The sequence below is a fragment of the Saccopteryx leptura genome, chromosome 2 (assembly GCF_036850995.1).
Source record: "Saccopteryx leptura isolate mSacLep1 chromosome 2, mSacLep1_pri_phased_curated, whole genome shotgun sequence".
NCBI classification, from domain to species: Eukaryota; Metazoa; Chordata; class Mammalia; order Chiroptera; family Emballonuridae; genus Saccopteryx; species Saccopteryx leptura.
Window position 1 is genome coordinate 56,795,149 of NC_089504.1, and position 21,877 is coordinate 56,817,025.

At 36.9% G+C, this 21,877-nt stretch overlaps 1 protein-coding gene across 6 annotated transcripts in view; it reads left to right on the plus strand.

Moving 5' to 3' along the window:
• The window catches only part of TRPM3 (transient receptor potential cation channel subfamily M member 3), a 541,722-nt gene that overhangs the window by 283,303 nt on the left and 236,542 nt on the right, over nucleotides 1-21,877 (plus strand). For all 6 annotated transcript variants that reach the window (XM_066367997.1, XM_066368000.1, XM_066368001.1 and 3 more), the window contains exons 5-6: nucleotides 2,547-2,671; nucleotides 18,170-18,341. In XM_066367997.1, the coding sequence (XP_066224094.1) occupies nucleotides 2,547-2,671; nucleotides 18,170-18,341 (297 nt within the window). The remainder of the gene's footprint in view (nucleotides 1-2,546; nucleotides 2,672-18,169; nucleotides 18,342-21,877) is intronic.

Below are 21,877 nucleotides of genomic sequence, written 5' to 3' on the forward strand. Positions count from 1 at the left end.
CCCTCAATAAGTCTCGTATCCCCCAAAATCAAACATTGTTATTACAGTATTAGATGAACTCAGAAGCAGAAGATGGGTAAGAATTTTTTTTACCAATTATTGACTATATTTACTATGCTGTAACCAATAATTCTTTAAGGAGTAACTTTTGCTCTAAATCAGAAGCTTTGACTCTGTTCTTCAAGTAATTTTAAGTTTGATGCAAATAGCTTTAATTTTTATAAAATGCCTTTTCCACCTGGGACATAAATTGTGATAGCAAAGCCCAAAGTATTATTTCTTTCTTATTTCAAATGTTTTATTAAATAATTTCAGCATCAGTAGACGATACATTCCACTCTAAATTCCAAACAAGTTTTTTCTACTTGCCAAATAATTTTCTATATACAGGCAGGCTGTCAAACTAATTCTCACAAACCCACTTATACTTAAGTGCTTATCTGCAGAAGTAATGTGCAACAGAAAACGGAATGGATGCCTGTAAATTGTTTTGACATATTTCCCCGGCCTGAGTCTGAAGTCCCAGTTGGAGGTGCACAAGAAAAGCTGCAGTGAGTTAATTCAAACTTGTTACAAGGCTCAAAGTCTTCACATGTAAACACACTTGAAGTTATTGGAGCAGTCGAACATAACCCCAGACCAACAAGTTTTAAATAAAAGATTAGTTCAGTGTTTTTATTTTTTTGTTTGTTGTCTGGATGATGTTTGAGCGAGACATGCACCCAGAATTCTCCTCAATACCTAGAATTTGCGAACACTTAGCATGGAACCCCAAAAGCACATTTCAGCAGTGAACTCTGAGATTGCCCATCCTCATCCTTGTTATGTGAAATTCTGACTCAGTCTATAAACTGACATGTTCTTAGAATGATCTGCTCAGTCGTCTCTTCACTGTGTATTTTGTAGTAACCATACATCTACAAAGCAATGTTCTTTCAATGACTGCTTAGGCTTTAGGCTCCAGTGTTCATTTACAGCTTAGCAGACATTATTCATCTGTGATTATTCAGTCTCTTGCTTTCCTGACATAAACTGAAACTCATATAGAGACCAACTCAAAATTTCTAAAGGTTCAAAAGAAATTTTTACCAATCTTTTGTTTCTGAGTACTTGGAGCACTGTTTATTATTTTTCTTCTTTATGAAATGCATCTACTATCAAAAGAATGTGCAGCATAAATACAGTAAGCCAAAGAGTTCTTCTCTGCCTCACTCCAGGCTTAATGCTCAGTGTAATGGTGGTCCACTCAGGTTAGGTGAGATAATGGTGGAAGTGTGGCAGATAAAGGGGCAGGCCATGATCTTAAACTTCCTGTCCAGAACTGGCCCTGAAAGGAGTTTTGCATATACATGGGAAAATGTTTTAACGTTATTAATCACAGCTTTTCTTCTTGTATTTTTTAGATCAGTACTCTCACTTAGGAGATCCACAGATAAGCTAGTGAGTAAAATTGACATTGTTTCCCAACACTCCCAGAATAGTTCAACATGGATTAGTGGCTATTTGCATTATTCTGATATTTGATTTTTCTTATAGAGAAAAATCAAAGGAGATTTCTAATTTATTTTATGTATGTTTCAGAACTGAGTTGTTGGCACATGTATGTCCTGTCCCATATTAAAGTGCCTGGTGTGTTCTGTGCACTTAGGTCAGTGCCCAGTTTCTGAGCTCTTACTCTGTGTTTGCCCCTGAAACACACAAAGATGTGTTAGACAATGACCCTCCAACCTTCTCCTCAAGGAGTTTCACTTGTGAAAGAGACATCATCATGTATGATTATGATTCATGACAGACTATGTCAGGTGACATTTTGAGCTATTCAAGAGATGCAAATCTATTCAAACTTAGAAATAAAATCCAACTCAGCTCTCACATAGGAGATGGAATTAGGTGTGAATATTTTTCCTTGAAAATACATTTCATATCTCCTATGAAAATGATCATCTGAGAGAGAGGTTAAAAAATTAGCAATTGCACTTTTTTTAAATGCTTTAAAAATGGATAAGCCATAGGTTTTCTACCATCTTCTGAACTGATTTTCTTACTTTTCACTCTGATGAAAAAGGCCACAGTGATAAGAAATGCCAACATGAAGGAAGAGGAAAACATTAGAATGATAAAGATAGAGAGGTGTATTTATACATTTTAACATAAGCTTTCCACTGAATATGGCAACACTTTCTTTACAGGTAGAGCCTGCATATTATGTATCCATAAATGGAAAGGTGGACTCAAGGTTGACAAAAAGAAAGAGATTTCCTAAGTTTAAATAATTGCATTTATGTTTTTATAGATGCTAGATCTTTTTTTCATATAAAATAAGATAAGAAATGCATAGCTGGAGTTTATATACAAGCCTGGCAAATGTATCTAGCATTAGAGGCACAAGTTTATATTTATATAAGCATATGCCATTTGTGTAGAAATGTGTCACAATTTTATATTCAATACATTTAATCTTGGGAGAAACAGTTATCATAATTTCTTTTAGAACACTGAAAAGTAACTACTTTAAAAGGCAAAAGTAATACATCTTTTCCTTTTAGGTGTTATTCGTCATGTTGGAGATGCCTTGAAGGACCATGCATCTAAGTCTCGAGGGAAGATATGTACCATAGGCATCGCCCCCTGGGGAATTGTGGAAAACCAGGAGGACCTGATTGGAAGAGATGTAAGTCTTGGGAGCTTCTCCTGTATGTGACTTCTCATAGAGGTGATATCAAAAGAGTTAAATAAAATTAGAATTCAAAATATGCATATCACTCTACTCTATTAGTCCCTACCTCCCAAAAGGAAACTTATATGAAGAATCATTTCTTGGGAGACTCATTTTCCAAATTCTATCTATGAAAATTCCATTGTCAATATTTCTGACTAAGAAAGGTCATAAGAAAGACTTATGAACTGTCTTCTTGGTCCAAATCAAGCAGTGGTCTTTCCTCACCCATCAAATCTTGCAAGTGCCCTTGGCAAGGTTATATTAAGATTAATTAACAATGGTAACTCATCAACTGATACATTAAAAGGGATTCTCCTCACTCCAGGTCTCCAGGTATTTTATTATCTGAGGGCCCTTCATCCAGGTCGGGAACACTACAAAGGCAGATTCTTTCCATTGAGCTTGTGCTTCCTTAGCTGGGCAAGGAGTAGGCATACTTGGGCTCTTTATTTCCCATTCTGGAACTATTCAGAAGCCTTGATCAAATTCACCCAAGTGCCAACCTCTGTTTCTATTCTGATGTCCAGAGCTTCACACTGACCAATCAATCTACTATTAGTTAGAGAAAAATTGGTCTTATATTTTTTGAGTCATCACCATATTTCTGTTTCTTCCAGGGGTGTCTTTTCCTGTTTTCTTTCTTTCTTTTCTTTTTTATTTTTAACCACAAATAGGTACATTCTCAGCCTCCTTCCCACTAACCACCAGACTTTTTCCCTTATATAACATTGCTCAAAATTCCATTGGTAGAAATGTGTTAAACTATGTACACAGGCCTGACCTGTGGTGGCACAGTGGATAAAGCATTGACCTGGAATGCTGAGGTCGCCGGTTCGAAACCTGCACTTGTCTGGTCAAGGTACATATGGGAGTTGATGCTTCCTGCTCCTCCCCCCTTTCTCTCTCTCTCTCTCTCTCTCTCTTTCTTCTCTCTAAAATGAATAAATAAATAAATAATTAAACTATGTACACAGATTGCCATACTTTATTCACTTCTATTCCCCAATAATTTTAGCAATTAATTATTTATCATTGCTTCACTCCAATAGATCAGCAGTAGCTGTTTCTTCCCAACCCAGGAGTTCCACAGAGTAGAACAAATGTACTAAGTAGCTTTTTACAAGTATATAATATGAAGTCTGTCAAAACAAGAACAAAAAGCCTCAAAGGGGTTGAGAATTAACAGGTCTTAAACTGCTTATTCTATTGTGCTGCAATATAGTGAAACCATCTTATTTCAATGCAATACAATATATGCAATTTTTCCAATTTAATACAAAATACTTTGAATAAAAAAAATCAAATACCATGAAATGCAAGCAGTAAACAAATATTCTTTCAATCTTTCATGGCTTTTATTTTATGGAATAAGAAGTGTCTATATCAATGCTACCAAATTACATGTGAACACACTAATTTATATAGAATATGTAGGGTGAGGAATGAAATATTAATTTAATCAATGTAATATGCTCATAACTGAAATTTACTGGCTGTTTTATATCACACACAACTGTCTAACGGAGTAATTTCCAAAATGTTATGTAGTCAGAACTGACTCATAAAAGTAATTTTATTATTTTTTTAGAGGGTCTGGGACTAGTCTTTGATGTAGTATGCTTGGTTAATACCTGCCTTAGATTTCAAGTTGGCTTTTAAGTGTATGTTGTGACCTAGAACAAATATATTTCTTAAAGAATTAGAATATGCTAAAATGTCCTACTACCAAAAACATTTGTTGTTGTATTTTATTAAAGAATTAATTATTTAAAATGTTGCAATTATTCAGAAATCATTTTTAAGTGTTCATAGCTTCAGGATTTCTATTGTAAACCCAAGTTATTATTATTCTATTGGGGGGCACATTTTAGAACTTTCTCTTTCAGATCATGTAGGAATAAATAGAAGCTAATTATTTCTTTATTCAAGAGAAAGTAACCAAGTAATTATCTCAGTTGCCTAGACAATTGCGGAGAATATTGGTCATTTTATATCATTGTTTGTTCATCTTATAAATCTTATAAGATTGCAGAAAGACAATACTTACATTTCATTTACTTGTTTTGCTGAGCTGAATCACCCCTGATTCATTTTCCTCCAATTCCAGTATTTTTCTCTGATTTTACCTCCTCTTATACTCTTTTTTCTCTCCTTTCCTTTCTCTCCATATTTTCTTCCCACTTGTTTGCCAATAGGAACTTAGGCATGCCTGTGCCAATAGGATTTAGTTACATTGTCTGACTTTCCAATGAGAAATGGTTTTGATACCAGCTGAGAGGATAGAAAAAGCCTCTTGTATGTACAGTAAAATGTGCACATTCATTATCCTGCTCAAGTCTAATGATGGCAAGCCAGAGCTCCCCAAGATCCAAATGAACCTGCAGGGAGACCATACAGAAAAGGAAATGAAATTGGCAGGTTGTAGCGAACTCAGGAAAGACAGTTGCTATTTTAGTTTTTTAGTAAATCTTTGACTAAGATCTGCTAAATTTCAACCATGCTAATATATTTTTTTCCCAAAAAATGGGGAGTTGGAATATGTATAGAATTTCTCAGGCACTTGTATAATAATAGAGTTTGTTTTTCAAATTATAAATTATTGGAACAAAATTATTTGGTGGATTGGACTTATGACATAGTTTGAGGGATTTTTTTTACATGTGTTTGCTATCTAATGTGATCATTTAAAAAAAGAATATAGTGCTAAGTTGTCATAAAAAGTAGTGTTTGAATAAAATGTTGGTGATCAATGGTATAAATCCCCCTAACATCATCAAAATAGATGTGTTTTCTGGTAAGCTTCTTAAGTAGTTATAACAAGTTTCATAGCTAGTTTAATTCAGTGCCTCTGTCCTTTTTCTTCTACTCTATATAATATAAACTCACATGCAATCAACATCAAAAAGTAAATCTCAGGAGCAGCAGAAAAAAAACTAATGTATTTTTTAAAACCTTTACCACTTCAAAATTCATCACAATGCAATCATTTGAAAAATGGAATAGCTGCATTTTTGATTAAGTCTATTCCTGTATTCCAGAATCATGTTGAAGTGGCACAAAATAATGTCAAGAAAAATCTAGGAAATTTACTTGAAATAAATAAAAATATAAGGATAAAATAAAGGTTCCATTTCCTATGCCTGATATTTACTGCAGTGTATTTATTGCCTAACTGATAGAAAATATAGATTATTTTATCTGTGTGGAGCTGGCTCTCAAATTAGCACATTTAGACGCTGAACATTTAAGTACAACTAGACTGTTGCTATTGATAGAAGTAGTCAACACAGCAGTTGCTGGTTGCTCTTCATCTCAGAAAATGAATATCCCTTTGGAATGGTATATAAAAGCAAAACTGATTTTCAACTTAAAGAAGAAAGGTTAAATTGGCCAGAGTCTGCTTCTGCTTATCCTGTAGCATTTATCTCCCTTCAAGTCTTATCTCTTAGCTAGAGATTGAGTTATATTTTAAAGATATAAAACATAAATTTTTGGATTCTCAGAGCTCAAGTGAGAACTTCAATGTAGTAAGTACTCAGTAAGTACTGATGAAGCTGAATTGGGCATGATGAAATTCAGGATATAAGGAAAATAAACATTATGGAAAAAATGCTATCATAAATCATACCTAGTTCACAACTTGATCACAGCTTCATCTCTAATTATATTCCCAAATTGATCGTACTGTAGTGACTATAGTGAGGGCATTTTTTTTTAACCAAACGTGAATATAAAACTATTTGCTAGTTTAGCAACTCAAAGTGGGAGGTGGATGGTTAAAGTTCAGTATGTTGAGTATAAAGGCAAAGTGTAGAATGAGAACAGGCCTTTCTCTAAACCCTTTGAGGAATTCATGATCCACCCAACTGAACAATAGAACTAACCTTAATTCTTTAAATTTAAATATTCTATTAACCAGGCCCTTTTTTTCTCAATTAATAGATCAATATAACAGACTCTGATTAGAATGATGCTATGAATACTGAGATAGTAATTTTTTGTCTTGATATTAGATGTGAAAATGTATATTGTTCAGCTACTGAGGTTAACTCACTCTCCATATTATCCTACTTCCCCTTTCTTCTATTGCAGCCCATAATTCTACACTAACCTCAAGATTTATTTCTACCCAACTTAATGAATAACCCCTCAAAAATAGAGCCTGAATTATTTTTGTTTATTTCATATTAACCACTAATCTAATGTAATACTTTCTATGAACATAAAACATTGACATATCATTTAAACTCTGTAAGACTTGATTGCCTCATCCCTAAGTGAACTATAAAAACACCTGTTCTATCATTATAAATTTTCTATGCACATAATCATAATAATAGTAATTATAGTTTATTGAGCTCTTACTTGAGGATGCTGTCTGTGATGGCACATATTATTAGCCTTATGAGGCATGTGTTATCTCTTTTTTATAGTAAAGCAACTAAATAAGGATTAGAAGAGCCAAGATCCACTGTCTCAAAGCCCATACTCTTAACTAGTAGTATGCCAAGTAAGATGTAAGACAGTATTTAATGATATTATGTTCTTATTGTTAGCTTAGATGATTGACAAATATCTTATGCCTGTAAACTGAAATAAAAATAGGCGCAATGAGAATGGCCAACGTCTTTTACTTTGTTCCTAGAGAATCTCAACTTGCATAAATGATTAAGAAAGTGTCACCAGTGTAAAGTCAAGAAAGAATTTCCAATGCATTTTAATTTTCATATGACTCATTTTCAATTTATATTCCTTTAGAAAACAATCTTCCCCAGTTTTTTCTAGGTAATTGTATAATTTCTGAAGCCTTTGTCATTTCTTTTCTCCCAAATATAGATTAACAACACACATGTCAAATTAAAAATCCAGAAATGATCACAAGAAAAAATAGTTTTCATTTTAACCCTAAGGATGAAAATTGTGTTTGGGGAGATTTTCAACACATCATCTTATGTGGTTATCAAATTATCTTGACACTCAAGAATATCTTTTAGTTTCCTAAATTACAGATTTAGTCTCAGAATTTTATAATCTTTACAAGTTTTTATATTTAATTGGAAAGTTACCTTTTGATGTCATTTTTATGTTTCAGGCCAAGAAAAATCAAGTTTAATAACACAATTGATTGATAATTCTGGTGTAGTTATCAATTTGGTACATATGTAACTTATTTCTAAGGCAAACCAAGTATGGGGTCATATGCAGGCTCAGAAAACTTACCATAGTAATTGTCCTTATGCAGAGTTTATTGGACTTCCATGACTAGCTTAAGTAACACATAGCCAGGAGACATGAGAGAAAAAGTTCAGAGGCTAAAAGATCCACCCAAGTCTGCTACAGTTATACAGGATCCAATGCTAATGGACCCTGGACCACACTCAGGCTCTAGACTACATTTACTTACATGTAGAATGCAAATCAATGAAGACAGTGTTAAGTTTTGATATGGATAGGTTTGTTTCAAAGTTCTTTTTGAGATGTTCATGTGAAAATACCCAGCAGGCCAGTGAGTCAACAAGGGACTGTGTATAGAGTGAGGAAAAGGAAGTCCTACCCCTGGATCCTGATACTCTTCCAACATTGTATAGCTGAGCAGAGGAAAAGTAGCCTGCAGAGGAGACCAAAAGAAGAGCTTAAAAGTAGAAGCAAAACCAGAGAGTGTTATGGAACCCACGGGGAACATGTGTTTCAGATGGAGTGAAGGGCAATGCCAAATAGAATTGAGAGGATGTGGAAGGTAAGGACTTGGAATGGTTCATCCAGTTTATTAAGACAGACATCACTAGCCTCATTGGTTCACTCTGTATCAGAATGGTGAAGAAGCAAGCTCCCCTTTTAATGGGCTGAGGAAGGAGAAGCAGAGATGGCAGGTAGAAACTACTCGTTTACAGGTTTGTCTGGAAGAAAAGAGATACATATGAGTAGCCAAAGGGAGCCATAAATGGAGGGTTGTTTTTTGTTTCCATCAAGACAAGAGAGACTTGAGTTTGTTTGTATGCTTATGGTAGATGGGGAGCTAGAGATATAGAAGATATAACTGATCAATTAAGTCCTAGAAAGACCCTGAGGTAAAGAAGTCCAGAGCAAAGGGGGATATTAACTGTCTGTACCTTTGTAACTGGACAAGAAGAAATAATATGTATGCAAAGGGTTGGTGGCAGGATATAGAAGTTTTAACATGGAGGTTTATCATTTATCATTTAAAAAACAACAACAATAAGATCAACACTTCTACAGAGCTTAATAAATATCAGCACTCATCTAAGCACTTTTATATGGATAGTCATTTAATTTTTTTAATGGCAGTAAAAAGTTGGTAGTTTTAGTATCACTATCATCCTCTCCATTTTACTAGTGGTAAATGTAACAATAAAGGGATTAAGTAACTTTTCCGGTATTATATGATGAATAATGTAGGCAGCTAGGATTTAAACCTAGGCTTTCTCACTCCCAAGACCATATCCTTACTTATTATGCAGTGCTATTTTTCCACAATAATAACAGCTATCCATTTATTTGAGTTCTTATTTGCATTGTTCTATGAGCTTATATCCTTACAACATCCCACTGGGGTGGTTTTAATCATTATTTATCTCTATTTACATATGCAGACACTGAGGCACAGAGGGTAAGTTACCTGAACAGAGTCAGCTGAGCTGACTGGCAAAAGTGTAGCACAGGAGTCAGATCATCTGCTGAATGAAGAAGGCTGGTGTTTGTGTCAGACACTTGAGGAGAGTAGAAGTTGGTAGAGTTGGTAGTCCCAGCCCCAATGGAGAACAGGAACCAGACTGTTCAGAGCCCAGGGAAAGAATGCCAGCAGCCCAGAGAACCCAGTGGGGTCAATAAGTCATGGAATCATGATGCATCAGCTAATCCAGTACAGAAGGGAAAGGATACATTTTGAAGCCTCAAAGAAGATGATAATAATAATAATACACTACTATATTATATCAGTTATCTATCACTATGTAAAATATTACCCTAAAAACTTAATTACAACATTTATTGTCTCACAGTTCTTGTGGGACTTAAGTTTATGAGTGGCTTATCTGGGTGGCTCTGGCTTGGCATCCCTCTTAAGGTCACAGTCAAGATGTCATTTGGGACTGCACCATCTGAGGAATGAATCAGTGCCCTCTACCAAGATGACTCACTCACATGGCTGTTGGTTAGGAGTTCCTCTCCAAAAGGCTGCTTTATTAACAGGGCAACTGGCTTCCCCCAGAATAAGTGATCCAAGAGAGATAAGAGGAATCTTCTTATCACCTGGATTTAGATGTCACACACCATCGCTTTTATTTTATTCTGTTTCTTAAAAGTGAGTCACTGCATCTAGCCCAGACTAAGGAAAGATGTTCAAAAAATTTGAACATATTTTAAAATGTTCTCACTGATACATGGTGATTTCTAAAGCACAAATTCTTTTTTGAGCTAAAGGGTCTTTTCCCACTGTTAGTAGCCCTGCGTCTGAGTGGTACAGGGCTCCCCTCAGGACAGGACAGAGGGGGCGGAGCCTATTCACAAGGAAGCCTGAAATGAGGATGGGGCCACTCTGCAGCCCACAGGTTGAATGAGGGACACGTTGTCAGAGTGCTGCAGAAGGATGTAATTAGTTGTTCTTCCCATGAGTTTTCATGGGAGTCACAGCTAAAGTTTGCGGCTTGCTTCTGAGATGGGTCACTGAGTTTGCTGCTTTGCTGTTTGGAATGCTGAGCTGAGAGGCGGAATGAGGTTTCAATATGGCCCTACTTTGTACCTCGACTTACAGCTGAGCTGTCTGAACAGTATGCAACACGCTGGTGTACCCACAGCACAGGCTTCTCCGTGATTATAAAGACACGCAGTGCCTTTCTTTCTTTTACTTTTCATCTCATTCTCAGTCCCCATGTTCCTTTATCTTGGATACAGAGCTCGCTTCCCACTTCTCAGCGGTACCCCCTCTGCGCTCCCAGAAACGCATGCCTGATCCTGAGAGACCCTCACCACTCCTTGTTTCTCTCTCTCCGAAGCACAAACCCCACTTTGCTGCCTGCTGGTGCCTTTCCTGACCTCTGTACACTAGCCAGTTCTAGAGGACTCATTTGGAAATAATCTGATCAGCTGTCAGAAGGACTTTCATCCTCAGCTAAGCCACTGGCTAAAATATCCAGCAGCAAAATCATGGTATTCTTTATAAATTAATGTCAGGCTGGGTCCTCTATCAGCCCTCTAAAATCTGGTCTGTAAAGGAATGGAAGGTCTATATGGGGTTTTGAGGCAACAGTGCTTGTGGAGCAAATTTGGCCAAGAAACTTCACTTCTCTGAGCCTCTGTAGTTCCACCTGTAAAATAAGCATGAAATGGATTAATCTGGGTGAAACTGTCTGTCTCAGTGCCTGGCATAAAGTGGACATTGAGTGCTAATTTTCTTCTTGCCTAAATTAAAATCATAGTACTATTGGGAGAGTGTCTTTGTGGACACACTACCCGCACCATACCCTGCTACTTGCCTGGGGCACGCTGATACACACGTCCTCAGGTAATGAGGTCTGGGATTGCCGAAGGCCTGGGACTCAAAAACCTGATTCAGCTCAATTCAATTCTGTCCAGGAAGGAAGTCACAGATGACCTAAGTGCCTTTATAGAAAGTACTACAAAATGAAAGAGACCTCAGGACACATGCAAACTGCCTTTTGTTTTTTTTTTTTTTTGTTTTTTTGGTTTGTTGTTTTTGTAGCCAACATACATAGAGGGTCATCGTCCTGCTCTATCTCGGAAAACACAAATGTACTCTTTAACACATGCTGTCTAAACTCAATTTTATTCATAAAAGCCTTTAAAAATTATAGCCAAGTCCTCTATTTTATGGATAAGAAGGCTACCATCCAAAATGTTTCTTTTACTAAATATGTTTTAAGTGTTTATTGTGAGATATTACCTAGATGTGAGATTATATGCCTCCCCAAGCCAACACAAAGTACTTATTACATTCTTGAGTGACTAAATGAATGAATGAATTCAAAGACTTGTTCAAATTACAGATTAGTAACTAGAGGACCTAGAACATGAACCCTCATCATCTGACTTCCCACTGTCTCCTGAACTCCTAAATCATTGCCTCTTTCTTTTAGAGTCAAGGTATACAAAGGCCGTAGAACCAGAATTTCACCAATTGGCCAGTAGAAAACGCTGTACAATTGGTTAAGGAGTGAAGAAGTCTCTCATCTACTCTTGAGGGATAAGAAAGAAAGGAAAACTGTCATTACTTAGAGGTATTCTGGCCCATGATACCTGAAAAGTACTAAGCATCTAACTTCCATTTCTAACCAAAGCACAAACCCCATTTTGCTGCCTGCTGGTGCCTTTCCCGACCTCTATACACTAGACAGTTCTAGGGAACTGGCTCTAGATATTACTCGTTTCACTAATCGTGAAAGATCAGTTGATATGTAGGCCTTCAAGCACCATTCAGCCTTTCTCAATCCAGATTCCTCATCTGAACTATAAAACACAAGAATTATTTGAGTCATTCTCTTCTTAATGCTCTCAAGGGTGGTACATAACCTGCACTATTAGTTATTCTTAGAGAGAAGATGACTCATTATATATAATGGGTGCTGTAGGTCATTAGGGCTTGGCTCTCTCAGGAAAAAACTGGCTGTGAAGCATCGTAGAGTAATCTAAAATACCTACAAGTCATGAACCTGTCACAATTGTTGTTACTATACATGAGTGTACACATGCACAAACACATACACGTACCCACACATTTTTTTAAATAATTTTATTTTTTTAATGGGGTGACATCAATAAATCAGGATACATATATTCAAAGATAACAAGTCCAGGTTATCTTGTCATTCAATTATGTTGCATACCCATCACCCAAAGTCAGATTGTCCTCTGTCACCTTCTATCTAGTTTTCTTTGTGCCCCTCCCCCTCCCCCTTTCCCTCTCCCTTTCCCCCCTCCCCCCGTAACCACCACACTCTTATTAATGTCTCTTAGTTTTACTTTTATGTCCCACCTACATTTGGAATAATGCAGTTCCTGTTTTTTTCTGATTTACTTATTTCACTTCGTATCATGTTATCAAGATCCCACCATTTTGCTGTAAATGATCCGATGTCATCATTTCTTATGGCTGAGTAGTATTCCATAGTGTATATGTGCTACATCTTCTTTATCCATTCATCTATTGATGGGCTTTTTGGTTGTTTCCATGTCCTGGCCACTGTGAACAATGCTGCAATGAACATGGGGCTGCATGTGTCTTTACGTATCAGTGTTTCTGAGTTTTGGGGGTATATACCCAGTAGAGGGATTGCTGGGTCATAAGGTAGTTCTATTTTCAGTTTTTTGAGGAACCACCATACTTTCTTCCATAATGGTTGTACTACTTTACATTCCCACCAACAGTGGATGAGGGTTCCTTTTTCTCCACAGCCTCTCCAACACTTGCTATTACCTGTCTTGTTAATAATAGCTAATCTAACAGGTGTGAGGTGGTATCTCATTGCAGTTTTGATTTGCATTTCTCTTAATAACTAAAGAAGATGAGCATCTTTTCATATATCTGTTGGCCATTTGTATTTCTTCCTGGGAGAAGTGTCTGTTCATGTCCTCTTCCCATTTTTTTATTGGATTGTTTGTTTGTTTGTTGTTGAGTTTTATGAGTTCTTTGTATATTTTAGATATTAGGCCCTTATCTGAGCTGTTGTTTGAAAATATCATTTCCTATATAGTTGGCTTTCTGTTTATTTTGTTATCAGTTTCTCTTGCTGAGCAAAAACTTTTTAGTCTGATGTAGTCCCATTCATTAATTTTTGCCTTCACTTCTCTTGCCTGTGGAGTCAAATTCATAAAATGCTCTTTAAAACCCAGGTCCATGAGTTGAGTACCTATGTCTTCTTCTATGTACTTTATTGTTTCAGGTCTTATGTTTATATCTTTGATCCATTTTGAATTAATTTTAGTACAGGGGGACAAACTGTAGTCCAGTTTTATTCTTTTGCATGTGGCTTTCCAGTTTTCCCAGCACCATTTATTGAAGAGGCTTTCTTTTCTCCATTGTGTGTTGTTGGCCCCTTTATCAAAAATTATTTGACTATATATATGTGGTTTTATTTCTGGGTTTTCTATTTTGTTCCATTGGTTTGAGTGTCTGTTTTTGTGCCAATACCATGCTGTTTTGATTGTCGTGGCTCTATAATATAGTTTGAAGTCAGGTATTGTAATGCCCCCAGCTTCATTCTTTTTCTTTAGGATTGCTTTGGCTATTCGGGGTTTTTTATAGTTCCATATAAATCTGATGATTTTTTGCTCTATTTCTTTAAAAAATGTCATTGGAATTTTGATGGGAATTGCATTAAATTTGTATATTGCTTTGACGTACCTACACATTTTTAAGTCCCCTTCTTATGAGCTCTTAAGAATGAAAGTGGATGCATTACCTCCAAAATTTTGTCAGAGGGAAAAATTCATTTGTATTTATCTGATAAAAGGGCATTATTTTTCTCTATGTGAAAAACATACCAGGAAGATCAGTACAGCTTTTGTAGATACACAAATTGAAACTCAAACAAAAATAGACTGCTGGTATGTTTGTAATGAAGAGTATCAAGTGTATTTTGTACATAAGTCAGACCAAAATGCATTTCTTTGAAGTATTTGGAAAGTTATTTCCTACTTCGTAGTTAATCAACAAATAGTTTCAGAGCATCACTCTCTTGGATGGCCTGGGAAGACTGCAAAGAAAAAACACCTTGCGTATGTTTCTAACTGATTGCTAAGTTTTTGCCTTTACTTGCATTGCTTGATTTAATTCCCTTGTGTGAAACAAAATCTAGTGATTTTTCTCTGGTCATTTTCTTTTGGTTACCAGCTTGTAATTGAAAAATCACTTTATAGTTGGTAAAATAAAGCAGAGCTTAAAAAGGAAATCACATTTATAGATTGCCTGGTAGGAGCCAGGCACAGTGCCAGGTACTTTACACATATAATCTCATCTAAGGTAAGTATGTTGATTCTTGTTATTTTAGAGATTAAAAATATGAGACTTCAACTCCCGCAGCCATTGGTAGGACTGGTTTCAAACAGATTTTCATGACTCACATTTAGAATTGTTCCAGGATTCAGTATATTTTTTTTACAGTAGTGACTAGAAAATAAATTAGGACATTGTAATTATTTCAGACTTACATATGCCCTATTTAGCAGACAAAATCCCACCAAGATATGATTACCTTTCATTTACCCCTCACATAAGTAAGATCAAAAGAAATGGGAAGCAGCAAGATGAAGAAATTAAAATGAGTATGTGATACGGTACACTTGACCTTCTTTTCATGACTGATTCAAATGAACAGTATTCCCAAAGAACTAGTGTGCCATGTTTCACAAGAGAAGAAGGTTAACCCTCTGAAGACAGAAGCACCAATGTCCTTAGAATCCTGTGATGGAGGAAACAAATGCATAGAGTATAGTCTGATGATTTAATTATATTCTTTTATTCTCAGATTGTGGTGAGTACATGAACTTGGCCTAGAATTATTTTCATGCCTTTTTTTCATTTGAAAATGTCACTTTCACTGATGGCCTTTAATTAGGTTCCAAGGAATTAGAAAGTACATCCTCTTGCCTCATCTAAAACAAATGTCTGAGTTCACTGTCATACAGAGTTGAACCTCCAAAAAATCGACTGTCCTTTTCTGCTCACAGAATTGCTCTGCGTCTTCCTTCTTGGCATGGAGCCTGCTGTTAAAAAAGGAAGAAGAGTAACTAGAGCATTTCTTTTGACCAAAAGGACAATGCAGGGCACTTTAAATAATAGGAGAAAGTCTTTTAGCTAAGCCTCTTTCAACAAAGTATTAATATTTATTAAGTTCCACTCTGATGTAGAATGAATGTTTTATGATCAAAAGTGAGTAACAACAAAATGGGAATTTCAACCACAAGTGACCTACTCTTCCACTGATAAAGAGCTCAAGATGGAGTTAGCCAACCGTTGTCTCTGTGTTTTGAGGGACACTCATTTAGTAATGTAGACAAAGAAGTGATTTTGTTCCATGTGATTACTGGAAACAATAATCAAAAAATTCTGGGCTTTTTTATCAATAAGAACCAACTAAAATAATGCTATGAATTAATTTTATATTACTGTTATATTAACAAATAGGACATATATTAAAAAAATAAAAGATATTTCAAAGCTCAGAATTACAAATCTTAAATTTAGATTAGATCAATTCTCAAATAATTCAGAAAAGAAAGGTTGGTTTTTTTTTTCAATTGTGAACAAAAGCATGTCGGTCTGAAGTTGTCATATTCATTCACTCACAATTTATTGAGTAGATTGTGATTGCCAGACCTATAGAAATATGTGGTTTTGGCCCTGGCTGGTTGGCAGTGGATAGAGCATTGGCCTACAGCATTGGCAGGCAGAAGTCCTGGGGTTCCATCCCTGGTCAGGGCATATATGAGAAGTGATCATCTGCTTCTCTTCCCGTCCCTCTCCCACTTCTATCTTTCTTCCCCTCTGGCAGCCAGTGGCTCAATTGGTTCGAGTTTTGGCCCCAGGTACTGAGGATAGCTCGGTTGGTCTGAACATTGACCTTAGATGCTAAAAAGAGCTCAACTGATTCAAACATCGGTCCAAGATGGGGGTTGCTGGTCAAAGCACATGTGGGAGTCTGTCTCACTATCTCCCTCCTCTCACTTAAAAAATAAAAATAAAGAAGGCCCTGGCCAGTTGGCTCAGTGGTAGAGCGTCAGCCTGGCATGCAGAAGTCCCGGGTTCGATTCCCGGCCAGGGCACACAGGAGAAGAGCCCATTTGCTTCTCCACCCCTCCCCCTCTCCTTCCTCTCTGTCTCTCTCTTCCCCTCCCACAGCCAAGGCTCCATTGGAGCAAAGATGGCCCGGGCACTGGGGATGGCTCCTTGGCCTCTGCCCCAGGTGCTAGAGAGGCTCTGGTCACAACAGAGTGACGCCCTGGAGGGGCAGAGCATCTCCCCCTGGTGGGCAGAGCTTCGCCCCTGGTGGGCGTGCCTGGTGGATCCCGGTCGGGCGCATGCGGGAGTCTGTCGGACTGTCTCTCCCCGTTTCCAGCTTCAGAAAAATACAAAAAATAAAAATTAAAAATTAAAAAAAAATAAAAATAAAGAGGAAATGTGTAGTTTCAAAATCAGTACCAAGGTCTGAGAAACAAAGACTTCCATGAGATCTTTGCTACTAAAAACTGTCCTTCCTAAATTATTTTATAATTCCTTTAACAAACTATTCAATCTTACTACACCTTTTCATGGGGAGTTATTACATCCTGAAAATGAACAAGAGCATCTTAACTTCATAGGTAATGTACACACCACACAAAGGCACAGATATAAAAACCCAACAGCATTTATTTCTGTCCTGTCAGTTCTGATGATTCAGTACAGGAGTAACTGTAATGGTACTGTGTGGCAATGAATTTGTTGAATGTCCTTTTTCATAGTCTTGGGGGAAGTTTCTACCAAAATAATTTAGGGTTGGATTTTGAATACATATTGTTTTACTGTGTGTGAGCAGTGTGGAAAAAGAGAATAAGCATAGGTTTTGGAATCAGGCAGTTCTGGATGTGAATTCTGATAATATTCATAGTGGACTCTTGGAAAATCTACTTTACCTGCTTCTTCATCTATAAAACAAACATAACAGCTTCTATCTTGTAGGCTTGTTGCAAGAAATATAGACAATGTGTATATTAAGCAACTAGCTCACAATAGGTTTGCTTTCTTTTTATATCAAAAATCTGGAAGACCACACTAAGAATTGTTCTGTTTTAGGTAGTGTAATTAACCATGAAATTAAAAGAAGAACAATAACAAAAAAATAAGATGGTGGTGATCATTTCGAGCCTGATTCATCTCATGAAATAGTTATTTTACATTCAATATTTCCACTCAGATAAGGTGTCTAATAAGAACAGTGTGGCTCTGAAATAACAGAATTCACATTGCTGACTTGACAGAAAAATTTAACCTCTGCCCCCTCCTAGTCCCCACCATTCCTCAGAACCATGATTCCTGTGTTGTGCTTATTAGAGTATGGACATGATAGAGAAGAGAAAGAAATAAAATAATTAAATTTAAAAATTATTTTGTTCATCAGCAAATAAAAGATAAACAACTTCAAAATGAAACAATCATTCACATGTCAATTTTTGAGTACAAGGACAAACTCTCGTTTCTGTATGTGTTCAGTAAATAAATAAATACTTCATCTTTAAGCATAATCTTGCTTTGAATAGAACACTTACTATAATCTTGCTTTTACACAAAGCAGTATTAGGAAGAGGATGTAGACTGTACTTTCACTGCACCAAAGAATTGATTTTTCTTCTCCCTCTCTTTTCTCTCTGTCCAGTTCTCCTTTTTAAATTTTGCTTCCTTTTCTCTAACTTCTGCCTCTTCCTTTTAAAATCCTGCAGGTTGTCCGGCCATATCAGACCATGTCCAATCCCATGAGCAAGCTTACTGTTCTCAACAGCATGCATTCTCACTTTATTCTGGCTGACAATGGGACCACCGGAAAATATGGAGCAGAGGTGAAACTTAGGAGACAACTGGAAAAGCATATTTCACTCCAGAAGATAAACACAAGTAAGTAGCTACTTTTCCCTAGGATGCCTCCTAGGATGTGTTGAAAGTGAATAACTTTACACCATGTAGAAATATTATGAAAACTTGAGCAAGTTTTGAACAGGGATCATTATTTCTTCTGGGCCTGTGGTTAGAATTAGAGGAAGCTGTGTAGAGGAGGACAATTGGAGGCAAAGAAATGATCACACAATTAGTGGACTTCATCTCATTGATCATGCATGAAAAATCCAACCCTATCTGGAATTTGTGAATGCAGATAAGTTTTTCTCTCCAAACTTTTCATATATTCATTATACAATTCTCTTAAGGAGGAGAGTCACCTTAGGGAAATTATTTATATTTATTAATCTATTTTTGGTGCTGAAAAGAAAAAATATTCACCTTTGATCTTAGCACAGATATGGCTTGTGTGAAGGTATTTCAAGGGAACTGACATTCTCTAAACTAATGCATCATGTGTAACCATCTTGATGAAACTTTAATTCTGTTTAATTCTGTTTCAATTTTATGTATGTATTCATTCATTGTCTCTTGATACATATGTATTTAAATATATGTGTACTACATTACACATATCTGATGGTTACACTAAAATCATTTCAAGTATGTATGTGTTCTATGCTTTATTTATTACATACACATTTGTTTTAACTGTGAAAGGTAGCATTGTGAAAACAGCAGTGCTCCCCAGATCACTGAGTGCCTTGCATTTAAATGTGATAGAGGTATAAAAATAATCTACTGTCCCTGCTCACAAAATAAAATTCAATTTGTTTTCACAAAGCAACACACGGGGCTCATGGCAGGCTCCAACTTTGTGCCAATTGTATGTCCCATCAGGGAAACTTGAATTGAATTGATTGAACTTTCAAAGCCTGCAATTCCAAATAAGAAAAAAGATTCTCTCTGGCTAGATAAGTTTTCAAAAGTTCAGTGGAATATGAGTCAACTTGTTCAAATGGCTTTTCCCTTCTCTAATCTTCTCTCTCCATCTGTTCCAAGTGGGGTTTCCTGGCTATAACCACCTTCCTCCCAGGACTGAGATGTTCGTCCTATCAAAACACAACTTCTTTTTCTCTTTTCTGATTTTACTTTCCAGGAACTGCTGCTGTTTAGACAGCCAAGTTTCATACCTTCTTCTTTTTCACAGAGAAGTCTGGAACAACAAATTTTGATGTAGGCCTGAAATCAAAATTATATTAGTAAACTCTCTTGTTTCTAAGAATACTCAACTGTCTTTGGAATGAGAAAACATGGTATTATCCCAAGGTATACATCTTTTGACAAAAAAAAAAGATAGGAAAGATTAGAAAATCTATCCATAGAATAGCGTTATAATAAATGTAATAAAGCACTACAAGCAAAGGGTGGTAGGTTTTGTTATTTAAAATTGAGTTTTATTATAGTATTTGAAGAGTGGATAAATTTATGTAATTAGTGTTATCTGTTTAAGTTTTTTATAGGCTGTAGCATTATTTTGTTTGCACCATCAGACTGAGAATGAGACCTTACATAGCAGTGATCTGAAAGCAGGAGACAGGAGCAAGGGGAAAAGAGCAAATTCACTCATATTTAGTGCTCAGTGAGGAGACAAAATCTGTCTAGACAAGCCAAGTATGTCATTATGTTATGGCCCAGTCAGTTCTGTTAGGGGGAGACGTAGGTGTGATTGTGTAAATTACACACCCAGCTAGGGGGGTGCCAGCAGCAGTTGAAACCTAGCCAAGGCCCTGTCAGCTACACCCTGGGCCTTGAAGGCTGCCCAAAGAAAGGATGTTCTATTCTAATTGGTCAGGCACCCATTTGTATTGTAGTTTGTCTCCCTGGAGGGTGCCTTTCTCCAGAGTTCACAGAGGGGCTACATGTGTGAGTGGCAATGCAGAAGGCCTGAGGAGGCTCATGGAGGAGCAGAGCCCAGCAATGTGGAGTGGAAGGGCCAGTCAAGGCAGATAGGACATCGGGGATGCTGGAGGAGTCAGGATCCCATTCCCACCCACGTGCCATTTGTGGAAATTCTGGACTCCTGTTAGATTATCATTAGATTATCATGGCAGGGAGTGGCATACAGTCACATTGACAAGTGCAGACCCAGTCAAGGGAAGCACAAACCCAGCTTCTGAGCTGAGGCATAAGGCTTAAGACTACTGAAATGCTTCAAATCCACACTCAGGATCAGACTTAGAGTCTGGGCTAGGTAGGGCACAGCCCCAGAGTAGGTTAAGTGATAGCAGCTGGAATACGGGGGAGGGAATAGAAGAAGCCATACTGTCATTATAATTATTTTAATTTATAAACATAATTTTTATTTTCTTCTTGCTTTGGGGACTATTTTGAGGTTGAACAGAAACTCATAGGCTCTCATTCAGTGAATGTAATTAAATGGGAAGAGGAGGGTTAAAGATGCCCAGCAGGGATCCCTGAGGTCACAGGAAGTTAAGAGCCTTGAATTAGCTCCCACCTCAGTTCGATTATTGAACTGAATAGTGGAAGGGTGACCAGCTTGTCCCAGTTTGCTTTGGACTGTCTCAGATTTAGCAACTGAAAGACAGATTTAGCAACTGACCAGGCTCCCTTGGTCCCAGGCAAACTGAGATGGTGAGTCAACCTACAGGTGAGGGACTTATGAGTAATTAGGTCTACTTCTCTTATTACTACATTTACCCTACAAAGCAGGGAAGGAATGGTAAGGTCCTCAGAGCATAATTAAGGTGTGACCACTGGGGGTCACAGAAGGAGTGCAGGACCTTGAGAGCTTCATTCAGTAGCAGCAGGGCCCACCGAGAAAAGCCGCCAGAATAGGACTGAGAAAGGAGAAAAGTTGACCTGACCTGGTTATGACAGAAAATAGCAGAACAAAAAGTACAAACCTTAATGCAATCTTCAGCCGATATTTTAGCATATTAATTCTACTTTCTGATCTGTACACTATTTTTTTCTTTATATAACAATCGGCAGTACTGTGGTTCTTCCTATAAATAATAAAATTTTATTCTAGAAGTTTATTTTTAAAGACTCCTTTGCTTCTTCTGTTTATTCTTCAAAGGTTTAGGAAATCTAAAATATACCAGTGGGATTCAATTTCACAGGGCCCCAATTTAATCTCCTAAAAATTAGACACTATGCCATAATACACTAGTACTGTTCACCACCTATTACACTTAGGATGATTCTCGGATGTCTGAATATAAACTTACCATTTTCTTCATTAAATGCCATTACTTCTGCTCATTACTTAGGGGTCGCCTACATGCCATAGTGACCTTGCAACAAGTCTATTTTCTTACCTTATGATATAATCCTCTGAAGAATCTTTTCCTTAAATATTCAGTCAATCCTACTCAGGAGATCTTGAAATCCTTTCTCATCAACATTCCAATTATTCATAATAGCATATTCCGGCACAGTGTTTTACATTTTTCATACTCCTCTAGCATCTATGGTCTCATCCTTCCCCGCCCTCCACTCATTCCTGCTTGCCAATAGTCTGTCTTGAACTCCTATTATATACCAGTCACGGTGAAGGGCTAGAAAAGCAG